This window comes from Carcharhinus amblyrhynchos, chromosome 19 (assembly GCF_965287045.1).
Source record: "Carcharhinus amblyrhynchos chromosome 19, sCarAmb.v2.hapA, whole genome shotgun sequence".
NCBI classification, from domain to species: Eukaryota; Metazoa; Chordata; class Chondrichthyes; order Carcharhiniformes; family Carcharhinidae; genus Carcharhinus; species Carcharhinus amblyrhynchos.
In genome coordinates this window covers 50,906,166-50,921,603 of record NC_137342.1, presented here as the reverse complement: position 1 = coordinate 50,921,603, position 15,438 = coordinate 50,906,166, and the positions used below count along the sequence as shown (strand labels likewise).

The 15,438-nt window shown below is 40.7% G+C and overlaps 1 protein-coding gene across 1 annotated transcript in view; it reads right to left on the bottom strand.

The window, feature by feature from the left end:
- Window positions 1-14,594, bottom strand: part of elapor2b (endosome-lysosome associated apoptosis and autophagy regulator family member 2b) — a 106,009-nt gene extending 91,415 nt beyond the window's left edge. The window contains exon 1 of the mRNA XM_080207774.1: window positions 14,392-14,594. Coding sequence (XP_080063900.1) covers window positions 14,392-14,550 — 159 coding nt within the window. The 5' untranslated portion in view covers window positions 14,551-14,594. The remainder of the gene's footprint in view (window positions 1-14,391) is intronic.
- Between the last annotated feature and the right edge of the window lie 844 nt (window positions 14,595-15,438).

Genomic DNA, 15,438 nt, shown 5'->3' with positions numbered 1-15,438 from the left:
TGAACATGAAATCATTGTCGGTTGTTGTAGAAACCCATCTGGTTCACTAATGTCCTTTAGGGAAGGAAATCTGCCATCCTTACCCGGTCTGGCTTGCATGTGAATCCAGAGCCACAGCAATGTGGTCCTAAGTGTGGCTCAGTTAGGAATGGACAATAAATGCTGGGCCTAGCCAGCAATGCCCAAAGCCCATAAAATGAAGAAAGGAAGAGAATCTTACAATAAAAAACAAAGGAAATTACAGCACGGGAACAGGCCCTTTGGCCCTCCAAGCCTGCACCGACCATGATGCACGACTGAACTAAAACCCTCTATCCTTCTGGGACCATATCCCTCTATTCCCAGCTCATTCATGTACCTGCCAAGACACCCCTTAAAAGTTACTACCATGTCTGCTTCCACTACCTCCCCCAGCAATGGGTTCCAGCCACCAGGCACTTTCTGTGTAAAAAATCTGCCTCATACATCTCCTTTAAACCTATGCCCCCTAGTAATTGACTCTTCCATTCTAGGAAAAAGCTTCTGACTATTCACTCTGTCCATGCCTCTCATAATTTTGTAGACTTCTATCAGGTCTCCCCTCAACCTCCATCGCTCCAGGGAGAACAAACCAAGTTTCTCCAACCTCTCCTCATAGCTAATGCCCTCCATACCAGGCAACATCCTGGTAAATCTTTTCTGTACTCTCTCCAAAGCCTCCACATCTTTCTGGTAGTGTGGCGACAGAACTGAACACTATATTCCACGTGTGGCCTAACTAACATTCTATAAAGCGTCAACACGATTTGCCAATTTTTAAACCCAACACCCTGGCCGATGAAGGCAAGCATGCCGAATGTCTTTTTGACTACCTTCTCCACCTGTATTGCCACTTTCAGTGACCTGTGTACCTGTACACCCAGATCCCTTTGCCTACCAATACTCTTAAGGGTTCTGCCATTTACTCTATATTTCCTATCTGTATTAGACCTTACTGAATGTTACCGAGGTGTATTTTGGAACGACTACAAAGATAGCAATAGTGACCTTCCTCTGCGCAATTTGCCTTGTCTATGCATTAATCAGCTTTATTTTGCTGCATGCAGAACTTGCAAAACAACTCAACTGGGTCGTTCTATCAAAATAGATGATAGGAGGCAAGGGCGCAGTGAACTTGATAGCCATAACAACTTAAGCAAAATATTCTACAAGCAAACTGCAAATATATCTAACTGCAATAGTCTCCAAGTAAGTGATTTATCCAGTGGGCTGGACAGCAGAAGGCACAGGGAAATTGATTTTTTTTATATCACTCTCCAATAACATTTCAGACAGTTGGAATATTCAGGGGCAAGAGAATATGTAACATAGTCAACCCCCAGCACTCTTCAGCTCAAATAAAGTATGCTGGAAGATTGTTGGAAGTGGGAGCTGGTAACAGCGCAGGAAGGAAACAGGGCACCTCCTTAACCAGATTCAAAGAATCAGAAATAAACATAGGAAGGACTTCAAGGGAGAAAACTAAATATTGAATCAAGTTCAGAAAGAGAAATAAAGACAGGGCAAGAAAGGTCAGATTTAGAAAGAGAAGTTGACAGAAAGGAAAAAAAATATAATTTTAAATTATATATTGTTAAAAAAATTCCTAAAATTTGGAAAACCTGGAGGAAAGACAGATTCCATATTTCAAATTGTTCATTTCCTGGACAACTGAGGGGAGCTGGCAGTCATTAATGTTACTAATTACCAGACTTAACTTCTTGGGGGGATTTTAGTGAACAATTTATATTATATTTATATAATTTATATTAATGATTTGGATGAGAATTTAGGGGGCATGCTTAGTAAGTTTGCAGATGACACCAAGATTGGTGGTATAGTGGACAGTGCAAAAGGTTATCTCCAATTGCAACGGGATCTTGATCAATTGGGTCAGTGGGCTGATGAATGGCAGATGGAGTTTACAATGAACAAAGAACAAAGGAAATTACAGCACAGGAACAGGCCCTTTGGTCCCCCAAGCCTGCACTGACCATGTTGCCTGAATTAACTGAAATTCCCTATGCTTTCGGGGACCATATCCGTCTATTCCCATCCTCTTCATGCATTTGTCAAGATGCCCCTTAAAAGTCACTACCATATCCGCTTCCACTACCTCCCCCAGCAATGAGTTCCAGGCACCCATCACTCTCTGTGTAAAAAATCTGCCTCATACATTTCTTTTAAAACTTGCCCCTCGCATCTTAAACCTATGCCCCCTAGTAATTGACTCTTCCACCCTGGGAGAAAGCTTCTGACTATCCACTTTGTCTATACCTCTCATAATCTTGTAGACTCCTATCAGGTCTCCCCTCAACCTCCATCATTCCAGTGAGAATAAACCAAGTTTCTCCAACCTCTCCTCATAGCTAATGCCCTCCATACCAGCAACATCCTGGTAAAACTTTTCTGCACCCTCTCCAAAGCCTCCACATCCTTCTGGTAGTGTGGCAACCAGAATTGAACATTATATTCCAAGTGCAGCCTCAGGGTTCTATAAAGCGTCAACATGACTTGCCAATTTTTAAACTTAATACCCTGGCCAATGAAGGCAAGTATGCCATGTGCCTTCTTGACTACCCTCTCTACCTGCATTGCCACTTTCAGTGACCTGTGTACCTGTACACCCAGATCCCTTTGCTTATCAATACTCCGAAGGATTCTGCCATTTACTCTATATTTCCTATCTGTATTAGACCCTCCAAAATGCATTACCTCACTTTTGTCTAGATTTAATTTAAATAAATGCGAGGTGGTGCATTTTGGTAGATCAAATCAGGATAGGGCTTCTTCAGTTAACAGTAGGACGTTGAGGAGAATTATAGAACAAAGAGATCACGGGGTACAGGTTCATAGCTCCTTGAAAGTGGAGTCACAGGTGGACAGGGTGGTAAAGAAGGCATTTGGCATGCATGGTTTCATCGGTCAGAACATTGAATAACGGGGTTAGGACATCTTGTTGAAGTTGTACAATACATTGTTAAGGCCACACTTGGAAGACTGTGTACAGTTCTGGTCACTCTATTATAGAAAGAATATTGAATTAGAAAGAGTGCAGAAGAGATTTGCTAGGATGCTACAGGGACTTGATGGTTTGAGTTATAAGGAGAGGCTGGGGCTTTTTCCTCTGGAGCGTAGAAGGCTGAAGGGTGATCTTATAGAGGTCTATAAAATAATGAGGGGCACAGATCAACGAGATAGTCAATATCTTTTCCCAAAGGTAGGGGTATCTAAAACTAGAGGGCATAGCTTTAAGGTGAGAGGCAAGAGATACAAAAGGGTCCGGGGGCAATTTTTTCATACAGAGAGTGGTGAGTGTCTGGAACAAGCTGTCAGAGGTAGTAGTAGAGGCAGGTACAATTTTGTCTTTTAAAAAGCATTTAGACAGCTACATGGGTAAGATGGGTATAGAGGGATATGGGCCTGGCTTAGGGGTTAGAAAAAGGCAGCATGGACAAGTTGGGCCGAAGAGCCTGTTTCCATGCTGTAAACCTCTATGACTCTAATTAAAGCACAAATGTAGCACATTCCAAATGACAGGAAGTTGAAAGGTGCGATCCCATTGTCAAAGAAAACAGCAGAAATCAACCAGAACCCACATGGAAATTCACAGGTAATCTCTTCCTTACCACAAGTCTCCCGCTGATTTACATCCCAAATATTTGTTAATATTTGATCAGCAAATTCAGGGCTATTGATATGACTTAATCATCACTATTCTCAAAAAAAAAGAAAATAAAAGAGTAAAAAGAAAGTATTTCAATGCAGAGATTGTTTTGCTTCATACAATCACGAAGACTCTAGCAAGTGGGTTCCAAACCAAGGTCCGTGAAGGGTCTTCAGGGGGTCTACGAAGCTGGCAGCTGCCATGTGACTGGGAAATGCCAGTCAAAACACGTCAAATTTGCAAAGAGTTAGAGAAATCAAATGGGCCGGAGCGAGGCCTCTTGGAGCACTAATGCTGATTGGCTGCCTAAAGGTGATAGCAGTGGGGGTGGCAACAGAGCCTCGGGAAAGGAGTGAGAGGGGGGGGGGGGTGGCGGGGAGGTTCGGACCTCAAAGGAGTGAGGAGGTTCAGGGCTAATATAATGCAACAGCACTCATTACAAAAGGGAAGCACCTGCTTTACTCAACTTATTGAATTATTTGAAGAAATAATATATTTGGATTTACAAAAGGCCTTTGATGAGACTTCACATCGACAAATCATGACTAAAGCCAGAACACAATGAGTAAGAGAACAAATATTCTTCTTTCCATTATAAAATTAGAAGTGGACATGTTTGATCAATGTTCAATGCCATTTACAAATCGTCAGATACTAAAGCAGTCTGTCTACATAGGCAGCAAGTCCTGGGTAACACCCAGGCTTGAGCTGGCAAGTAGCAAGCAACATTTATGCCATGCAAGTGCCACACAGATGATCATTTCCCCTAACAGTCAAGTGCATTGTCATCAACATATTGAGGGGTCAACATTGACCAGGAACTGAACTGCAGCCATATAAATACTGTGACTAAAGGGCAGGTCAGAAGCTGGAATTCTGAACTGAATCATTTCTTAAGCCCTCAAAGTCTGTCCACCAAGTCGAATAGAATACTTTGCAGCTGCCTGAATAATGGAAGCTCCAACAACACTCAGAAGTTCAGCAGCACTCAGGACAAAGCAGGCTGCTCGATTAGCACCCCACCTTCACCTTAAACACTTACTCCCTCCATCACTGGCACACAATGGCATCAACGTGTACCATCTACAATAAGAATAACTCACCAAGGCTGCTTCAACAGCACTTTTCAAACCCATGACCTGTATCAGATAGAAAGACAAGGGCAGCAGATGGAAAGGAACATCGCCACCTGCAAGCCACACACCATCCTGACTTGGAAGTTTATCATGGTCCGTTCTCTGTCATTGGGTCTAAATCTTGGAACTTTCATCCTAACAGCACTATTGCTGTACCTACACCAGATGGACTGCAGTGGCTGTAGAAAGTGACACTCACCTCCTTCCTAATTGCAACTAAGGATAGACAACAAAAGTTGGCCTAGCCTGCAATGCCCATATACCATCCAAATCGGAAAACAGGAGCAAAGCTTCAACGAAGTTACTTAGATTGGCAACTGTGGGTGTGATGTTCCACAAGGACTGCTACTGGTGGTTTACCATCTACATAAAGGATTTGCACTTGGGAATTATTAATAATTTTTTTAATTGATCCTCAAATTGGAATGCTGCATTGTTTACTGTTGTATAATATCAATGTGATGGGATATACAGAGATGTACCTAATGACTCAACAAAGTTTAGTCCATTGATTTGGTCATGAGGTGAGGATGTCACTTGAGACTAATTCAGGAGAAGTTAATAAGTAAGAATTCAGAAACCACATTCGAGCTATTTATCAAAGTTCAAAGAAAGATTAAATAGAGCATATGAATTAGTGAGAGAGCATTTAAAATACCACAGCAGGTAATGGAGACAGAAGCAGGTAAGAAAGCAAAGATTCGTAGCTTTGTTGCTGGAGAGAATGTGTTGGTGTTATTGCCAGTGTCAACTGAGCCATTAAAAGCCAGGTTTAACGTGCGTTACCAAGTTTTAAAGATACTAAGTAAAGTGGATTATCTGATAACTCCAGATAGAAGGAAAAAAAATCACATAAATATGTTCAGGAAGTACTTTGATAGAAAGGATAACCAAAAACAAGAAGTATTAGTAGTAATGAATCATAAAAAGGAAGAGAAGTTGAAGGACTCGGTGATTTTCCTTGAATTCAATTGGATAATGAGGAAGTGAAATTCTGAGTTACCTCCCAGACAAGAGTCAAAGGAGTTGAGAGTGCAATTACAGTCACATAAAACTAGCTTTGGGGGTAAATAATGAAAAATGTAGTTGTGGAAATTCTGTTCCAATCAAGCAACATCCTTTTAGGTTGAATCCAATAAAATTATCACAAGTGCAAAAAGAAATTGAATTTATGCTTGAAAATGACGTTATTGAATTGAGTTGCAGTAATTGGCATTCTGTTAAATCTTCTGACCTGCTACCCATCTTTGTGCAATTATATGTTTTTTCTTTGTTTGGTATTATCATTAACTTTTTGGATCACAGCGTACTGTTACATAACTAAATTGCATCAGGCAAGATCCAGCTGACAGCAAATGTATACGTGTCTCTTTAATTTGATTTTTGTGGTGTTTATTGAGGCAGGGATATTGTCCAAAATATTGAAAGAACTCCCATTAGAAACTCATTAGATAGTGCCTTGGGATCTTTGACTTCCATCTAAACTGTCAAGCAAAAGTAGCTTTTGCTTAAAGTCTCATCCAAATCTCATCTGAAGAGTCACCTTGGATTACGTGATTTAGTATATGAAAAATGTGTAACCATCTAATTCAGAGTGAAATTTTGATTCAGGTTAATTATTTGTGATTTCACAGGAATATGAATAAAACTGCAGAATACAACCTGAATTGCAGAAAATCCTTTAGTTACATGCAATAAAAATTGGTGACTAGTGGAGTGCCCCAGGGGTCGATGCTGGGGCCTCAGCTATTTACCATTTATATAGATGATCTGGAGGGGGGAACCGGGTGTATGGTTTCGAAATTTGCTGATGACACCAAGATTGGTGGAACGGCAAATTGCGCGGAGGGTGTGGAAAGTCTGCAGAAGGATCTAGATAGGCTGGGCGAATGGGCCAGGAACTGGCAAATGGAATTTAATGTTGGCAAGTGTGAAGTTGTCCACTTTGGTAGGAATAATGGTAGGAAGGACTATTACTTACATGGCGAAGAACTGCAGCATGCGACGGTGCAGAGGGACCTTCGGGTCCTTGTGCATGAGTCGCAAAAACCCAGCCTGCAGGTGCAGCAGGTGGTCAGGAAGGCAAATGGGATGCTGGCCTTCATAGTGAGGGGGATTGAATATAAAAGTAGGGAGGTCTTGCTGCAACTGTACAGGGCACTGGTGAGGCCGCAGCTGGAGTACTGTGTGTGTGCAGTTTTGGTCGCCGCACTTACGCAAGGATATTTTGGCCTTGGAGGGAGTGCAGAGGAGGTTTACTAGGCTGATACCGGAGTTGAGGGGGTTGAACTATGAGGAGAGGCTGAATAAACTAGGCTTGTACTCGTTAGAGTTTAGAAGAATGAGGGGAGATCTCATTGAGACATATAAGATGATGAATGGGATGGATAGGATAGAGGTGGGGAGGCTCTTCCCGCTCAGAAGAGACAGTAGGACTAGAGGGCACAGCCTCAAGATAAAGGGGGGGCGGTTTAGAACAGAGTTGAGGAGGAACTTCTTCACTCAAAGGGTGGTGAATCTCTGGAATTCTCTGCCCGTTGAAGCGGTGAAGGCTGCCTCGCTAAATATATTTAAGACGCGGGTTGATGGGTTTTTGATAAGCGAGGGGATTAAGGGTTATGGGGAGAAGGCGGGAATGTGGAACTGAGACACGACAGATCAGCCATGATCTTATTGAATGGCGGGGCAGGCTCGAGGGGCTAGATGGCCTACTCCTGCTCCTATTTCTTATGTTCTTATGTTCTTATGTTCTTCTTAAAACACTTTTCTACAATGATATCAACATGCTATTTCAAATAAAGGCATCATCCTGGGGGGGAAAACAACTTAGATTCAGCAGTTTTGACTGCAATTGTCACAGATATGCAATAGTTCAAGTATTGGTGCATTTCAAAAACTTTATTGTGTTTTGAGGCAATTAGATTTATGCAGGGTATGGAGGAAGTATACTAGCCACTTAAACATTATAAGTCTGAGATATATCAGCACTAATAAAAGTACTTTTCCATGTTAACAGTGGGAACCACATGAATCCTTTACAGATGCACCACAGAAAGCATCCTTTCCTGATGTATCACAGCTTGGTATGGCTCCTGTTCTGACCAAGACCACAAGAAACTACAAAGGGTCGTGAATGAAGTCCAGTCCATCATGCAAACCAGCCTCCCACCCATTGACTCTGTCTACACTTCCAGCTGCCTTGGAAAAGCAGCCAACATAATCAAGGTCCCCACACACCCCGGACATACTCTCCCCTACCTTCTTCCATCGGGAAAAAGATGCAGAAGTCTGAGGGCACATACCAACTGACTCAAAAACAACTTCTTCCCTGTTGTCATCAGCCTTTTAAATGAACCTACCTCATATTAAGTTGATCTTTCTTTACCCCTAGCTATGACTGTAATGCCACATTCTGCACCCCCTCTTTTCTCTCTTTATGTACGATGTGCTTTGTTTGTATAGCGTGCAAGAAATAATACTTTTCACTGTATACCAATACATGACAATAATAAATTAAATCTCATCAAGATCATAGCAATAAAACCAATTAATTCCTTAATCCTCTGTACAACATCCTCAAAGATTCAAAAATATTATGAAAGGTGTTGTTCACTTCTCCAGATGGACAACAACTAATAAAGGACCTGTTCCATTTATTGACATTAAGCAACGAGGAACTAACATAAACCCTTTGATTGATTTTACTAATCATTACTGAAAAATTACAAAACTAGTTTAATTCATCTACACCCCCCCACCCCCATTTAATAGATAAAAGGTTCCAGTTACCATTTTCTCTACCAAAATTACAAAGGACTGGGTGAAACTTTGAAGATTGGTGTCTAAATGAAACATTTCACTACTGTCCAATAACTTTCAATCCATCGTTGTCCCTCTTCCCTCCACCTCAACTTGAACCCATCAGTGCTCCATCCTTTTAATATTGGTTTGTATCTTGCTGTCTATACACAATGGCACAGCTGGTACCTCTGTGCCTATTCAACATCATTATAGAACGCCGCTCGAGATGGAAGATGGGTAAACAACACAAGATTGAAGAGACAAAAACAGCAACAATAATTCAGAACGCATCATATGCTGTAGCTGCTGCAGTGAAAGCTTTTCCGGGGTTAATTGTGGAAACTCATTTTTCAAACCTGTGTGCTGATGACTATTCCATAAAACAAACCTAACCAAAAAGACTAATTTAAACACGTTGCCTTATTTGATATATAATGCAGGATTAAATATGTAACCAGTCTGTCAATAGGTATTACAAGTATAATTATAAATTTTGCAATTAAATTCACCATAATGAAGCTGATTGTCACTGTCTCCAAGAATCCTCAATTTCTGGTCTTACAAATACTTTAAACACACTAAACAGAAGAACATTACACAGTTCTATTCAGCAAGAAAGTGATGAAATACAAATAACAAAAGATGGTATGTAATGTGGCTTTCCCTTGCACAAAGCTTTGTCCTGTTAAAATTCTGCTAAATAATAGACGGGTGGATTGTGTAGGTTCTATTGAACCTTTTGTATTTAATCTTGTACATTAACACACAAAGGAAGACACGAGTGTCAACTTAACAAAGAGGCAATTCACGCACAAGCCGTGCTCAATTCAAAATCGAGATAAAAGAAAACTTATTTGTAAACAAATACCGGCAAATCAGAATGACCCAGGATATCACTTGTACATGGCGGTGACACAAATGCCATGCAACATTTACATCTACATTGCTTTTCTATCACCTCACTTTTACTTTAATCAAAATCTTGAAGGAGACTCGAAAGCAAATCAGAATAGAGGATTGTTGAGATCAACATGCACAAGTACCCCCAAGTCCCTTTGTGTTGCAGCTTTCTGCACTTTTTCTTCATTTAAATAACAATCCCTCTTTTGTTCTCCTTTCCAAAATGAACAACTTCACATTTTGCTACATTATACTCCATTTGCCACCTTTTTGCCCACTTACTTTACCTATCAATATCTACTTGTAAACCATTTATATCCCTCTCAACTTGCCTTTCCACCTAGTTTTGTGTCATCTGCAAATTTAACTACAGTATATTCGCTTCCTTCCTTCGAGTCATTAATGTTGCAGTCCCAGCACAATGGAACCCCATTAGTTACACATCACCAACCTGAAAAAGAACCCCTTATCCCTACTCGCTGTTTCCTGTCCATTAGCCAATTCTCTATCCATGTCAACATACCACCTCCAAAACCATGGATGCTTATCTTATGACTTCATCTTTTGTGAGGCACCTTGTCAAATGCCTTCTGGAAGTCCAAATACAACACATCTACTAGTTCTTCTCTTTCCACTCTTATTGGAGTTTTTTTGAGAAAGTCTCAACCACTTAGTCAGACACTATTTCCCTTTCATGAAGCCATGTGAACACTGTTTGGTAAGATTATGATTTTTCAAATGTGCAATTTCTTCCTTTATAATTGATTCCACCATTTTTCCAAAAATAGGAGATTCACTAGGTTGATTCCGGGTTGAGAGGGTTGGCTTATGAGGAATTTATGAGGGGGGAATCTTATAGAAACACATAAAATTATGAAGGGAATAGATAAGATCGAAGCGGGGGGGGTTGTTTCCATTGGCAGGTGAAACTCGAACTAGGGGGGCACGGCCTCAAAATAAGGGGGAGCAGACTTAGGACTGATGTGAAGAGGAACTTCTTTACCCAAAGGTGTAAGGTTGTGAATCTGTGGAATTCCCTGCCCAGTGAAGCAGTTAAGGCTACCTCGTTGAATGTTTTTAAGGCAAAGTTGGACAAGTCTTTGAACAGTAAAGGAATTAAGGGTTATGGTGAGCAGGTGGATAAGTGGAGCTGAGCCTGTGAAAAGATCAGCCATGATTTTATTGAATGGCGGAGCAGGCTCAAGGGGCCAGATGGCCCACTCCTAGTGGTGTTCTTAATAGCTGTTAGGCTAATCAGCCTACAGTTACCTGCTTTTTGCCTCCCTCTCTTTTGAATAAGGATGTCACTTAGGCAGTTCTCCAATCTTTTAGTACTTCTCCAGAACCCAAGGAGTTTTGGAAAATTACAATCAATGCGTGCTTTATCTCCATAGCTCCTCCCTTTGGATCATGGGATGCAAACCATCAGTGCAAGGTACTTATCTACCTTTAGCCGCATTAGTTTGTCTAATGCGACTTCTCTGGTAATGATATTTAATTCCTCCTCTGCATTCTTTACTATTATTGGAATGTTCAAAGTATTTTCCATCATAAAAATTTATGCAAAATATCATAGGATCTTTATATTGCAGAAGGAGGCCATTTGGCCCATCATTTGAGTCCACACCAACCGCAATCCCATCCAGGACCCACCCGCTCAACATCACACATCCACCCTGCTAATTCCTCTGACACTAAGGGGCAAGTTATCATGGCCAAGCTACCAAATCCATACACCTTTGGACTATGAGAGGAAACCAGAGCACCCAGAGGAAAAACACATAGACATGGGGAGAACATGCAAACTCCACACAGACAGTCACCCAAGCTGGGAATCGAATTCAGGTCTGTAGCTGTGAGGCAGCAGTGCTAACCGTTGCCACCATGTGCCCCAAATATTTGTTTAACTTCCTGCCATTTCCTTGTTACTATAACTAGCTCCCCAGATTCATTTTTTAAGGTGCTTCTGTTCACTTTGACCTTTTTCTTCCTAACTTTACTCCTGTAAAAATCTGGTTCTAACTTTTAGACAATAAGCTATTCCTAGACTCCCAAACTAATGCAAACAGTTTCTCACTATCCATTTTGTTTGTTCCCCTTCATAGCTTAATAACTTTAAACAAATCACTCTTAACCTTCTAATTTAAAAGAAGGCAATTTCTGTAATCTGCCCCCATAATTTAGACTTTGTTGAAGCCATGGATCATTCTGGTCAATCAACATGGCGCTCCCTTCAAGTTCAATGTAATCTTCTTAAGGCGTGGTCCCAGGACTGCTGTCAGCGCTCTAGCTGTGGTCTAACCAAGATTTGGTATTGTCTACCACAGCGTTCATCCACCACCGTGTATTCTCATCCTTTTGACTTAAAGGCTAACCTTCCATTAGTTTGCAGATTATTTTCTCTAACTGTTCATAACATTTTAATGATCAATGTACCTGAACCCTCAAGTCTCCACGGATTGCCATTGTTTCTAGATATTCACCATTTAAAAAGCACCTGCTCTACCCCTTTATGTCAAAAGTAGATGACCCCTTGAACAGCATATAGAACATTGGTTCAGCCTTAACTGGAGTACCATGTTCAGTTCTGGGCAACAGATTTTAGGAAAGACAAGAAGCACAGAAAAGACACGTGAAAATGTTCCCAGGGATGAGGGATACCAATTGTGTAGATAGATTGGAGATGTTTGGAACTGTTTACCTTGGAGAAGAAAAGATTGAGAGGAAACTTGATAGAGGTGTTCAAAACCACAAGGAGTCTGGACAGTGTAGGTAGGGAGAAACTGGTCCCATTGGTGGAAAGATCGAGAGCAAGAGAACACAGATTTAGGGTAATTCAGAAAAACAATCAAGGGTGTCATACAGTAAGTGGTTAAGATATGGAATACGCTGCTTAAGATTGTAGTGGAAACAGATTCAACTAAGGCACTTAAGAGGGGATTGGGTTATTATCCGGAAAGGAAGAATGTACAGCGTTGAGAAGGCCAGGACGTGCCATTAGGTAAACTGTTGCTTTGGAGAGCCAGCACAGACATGACTGGCTGAATGGCCTCCTTCTGCACTGCAACCATTCTGAGATTCTCTGTAACCTCACAGTTACCTACATAATAATCCACTGGCCACCAGCATCATTGTCATTTTCTACCTCTCAGTTTGAAGTGGTTTTATGATACAATTGTGATTTTCTCTGACAAGTAAAATTGACCATGATGCCAATTTACAAGCTGAATAATTGGAAATATCAACAGTAAATTACTGCAGGTCATTTTTTAGACTGATCCTTTTAACAAATTTAAGGCTTGATTTTACTCTCAATATTCATCATAAGTTATGCAGTTGAGCATACAGAAATTATCAAAGTGGCCAAGCACTAAAAAAAATACCTTTACAATGCCACACATGCACTCAAAAACTATAATGGGGAGATAATTCGAGATACACGGTCATTACGTTCACCACATCATCAAGACCATCCCACACAGGACAATGAGGGACGGGGTAGGTGTATCTATGCTACATACAATATGTACCTGTCCTATTATTAGACACTTAAAGGATAGAGTATCCATAAAATGCCAGAGATGCTGGAAATATGAAATAAAACAGAAAACGTTGGATAAACTCAGCAGATCCGGCAGCATCTGTGGAGAGAGAAACAGAGTTAATGTTTTTACTCTCCTGAGTTCATCCAGCATTTTCTCTTTTTTATTAGTCATAAAACTGCCTCCTTGTTTTTACTATTACTTCATCTGTTTTATCTCCCCAGTGTGCTTAATTTTAGCTAAAATAAATACTGTGCCTTTACAACAGATAAGGGAAAATTAGTTGAGCATTATGGGCAGTGCTGCAGGTGAACTGAAGGAACAGGTGTCCCAGGTTTTTCCAAGAACCGAACTTGCTGGGTAACTTCCCAAAATCTCCTCCTCCCCGCGTTACTGCAACACCCTCCCTTTAATGCCGCCTTTCCCTGAGAAACTAAATGGAAGTTTGGTCAAACTTTCAAAGGTTAACTCAGAAAAACCTACACTTAAAATCTGCGTCATCATGTAATACTCAATTATTTACAGATCTGAGAATGGCTTGAAACGCTCACACGACATAACATTCATCTGGTTTCAGGCGGACCTGTCGCTTAAATAGCCAAAAACCTCAACTGGTTGTTGAACAGAGATAATAACATCGCTTATAATAATGCTGAGCATTTGCACTGTGGGATTTAGGGAACTGTTGTGTGCTCATGTTGTTATCAGGACAAAACAGGGCGTCTGGAACAGTAAAAGCAAAAGCTTTGAGCAGGGAATCAGGGCAGACAGAGTGCGTTCGAGTCCTGGCCATAGGCACCAGCTGCACAGGTTGCTTCAGAGCACAGCGGGGGAAGAGGGAAACCTCTCAAAACTCCCAACTTGATTTCAGTGTAAATGGCCCTCAAAACGCCATTAAAATAACTCTTCAATACTTTAGAGTATAATGCCAGAAGATTAGCCATTCACCAAAGTGGGATTTTTTTTAAGAGCATTTGACAAAACAGAAACCAAACGCAGCACAGTTTAAATTCAGAGGCAGCTTCCTGGAAACTGCAATAACAGGTTTCAGTGACAATCATCAAGTCGCTGTGATCAGATTGACAAATTAATTTAAAGGGATTCTTTTAAATACAATAAATCAGAGATGTGGAAATGATGAATAGTCCCTGATGAATTAAAGGGATGAGGATGCTCCAAACGCTTACTGGCTGGAGAAAGAGGAATCCGGTGGGTAAATAAATAGCCTGGTCGCTGTATTGTCCCCCCACAGGGAGAATGCAGCATCTCTGATCATTAAATCATGGCAGACAGAGCAGGGGACACACAGCAATAGCTGGGCACTCACCTTTCCACAGACTGGGAGCCCTGACACCATCGCAGCGACTAGGAGCAGAGACAGGATGAGAGAGCTGGCCAGCCGGCAGCCAGATGCAGCCTGTGGCACCAACAGCTGGCTCCAGCTGCAGCTTCTTGTCGATTGCATTGCGGAGCCACTGCCTCTCATTCCAGCCAGGACAGCTCCAGCTTCCTCTGTGTCTCTGCCTCACACACACAGCAAAATCCCTTTCCTCCTCCTCCTCCACCCAGCCTGCGCGTGCCCGTGCAGGGACCAGCCGGCACGTCATGCGCTTGCCCGACACAACGCGCGCCCCCGTTCCTGGCGGGCACGCGCGTCAGTGATTTCAGGTCTTCACACTGCATCAGAACATTGCCTAACCCATCTCACACACTAGTGTGTGGGCTGCGTGCCTGTTTTACACACGGACAGAAATCTGATTTATAAATATATAGATATCAGCATAATCTGTTTTATAAATGTATAAAAATTGGTATAATCTGCTTTATAAATGTATAGAAATAAGTATATGTTTTTTACATGGATATAAATGTTTTATAGATGTATAGAAATAAGTATATGTTTTATAAATGTACATAAATTTGTATAATCTATTTTATAAATGTATATAAATAAGAATATATTTAATAAATGTATAGATATTAGTATAATCTGTTTTATGAATGTATAGAAATAAGTATATGTTTTTTACATGGATATAAATGTTTTATAGATGTATAGAAATAAGTATATGTTTTATAAATGTACATAAATTTGTATAATCTATTTTATAAATGTATATAAATAAGAATATATTTAATAAATGTATAGATATTAGTATAATCTGTTTTATGAATGTATAGAAATAAGTATATATTTTATAAAGGCATATAAATAAGTTTAATTTATGTTTTATAGCTGTATATAAATAAGTATAATTTACATTTTATAAATGTATCCCTGGGCAATCAGACATTGTATCTTCCCAGTATAGATCACTTTCAAATTCAGGTTCATTCCATTCTCTTCCTGCCTAACCCAGTAGTTCCCAGAACA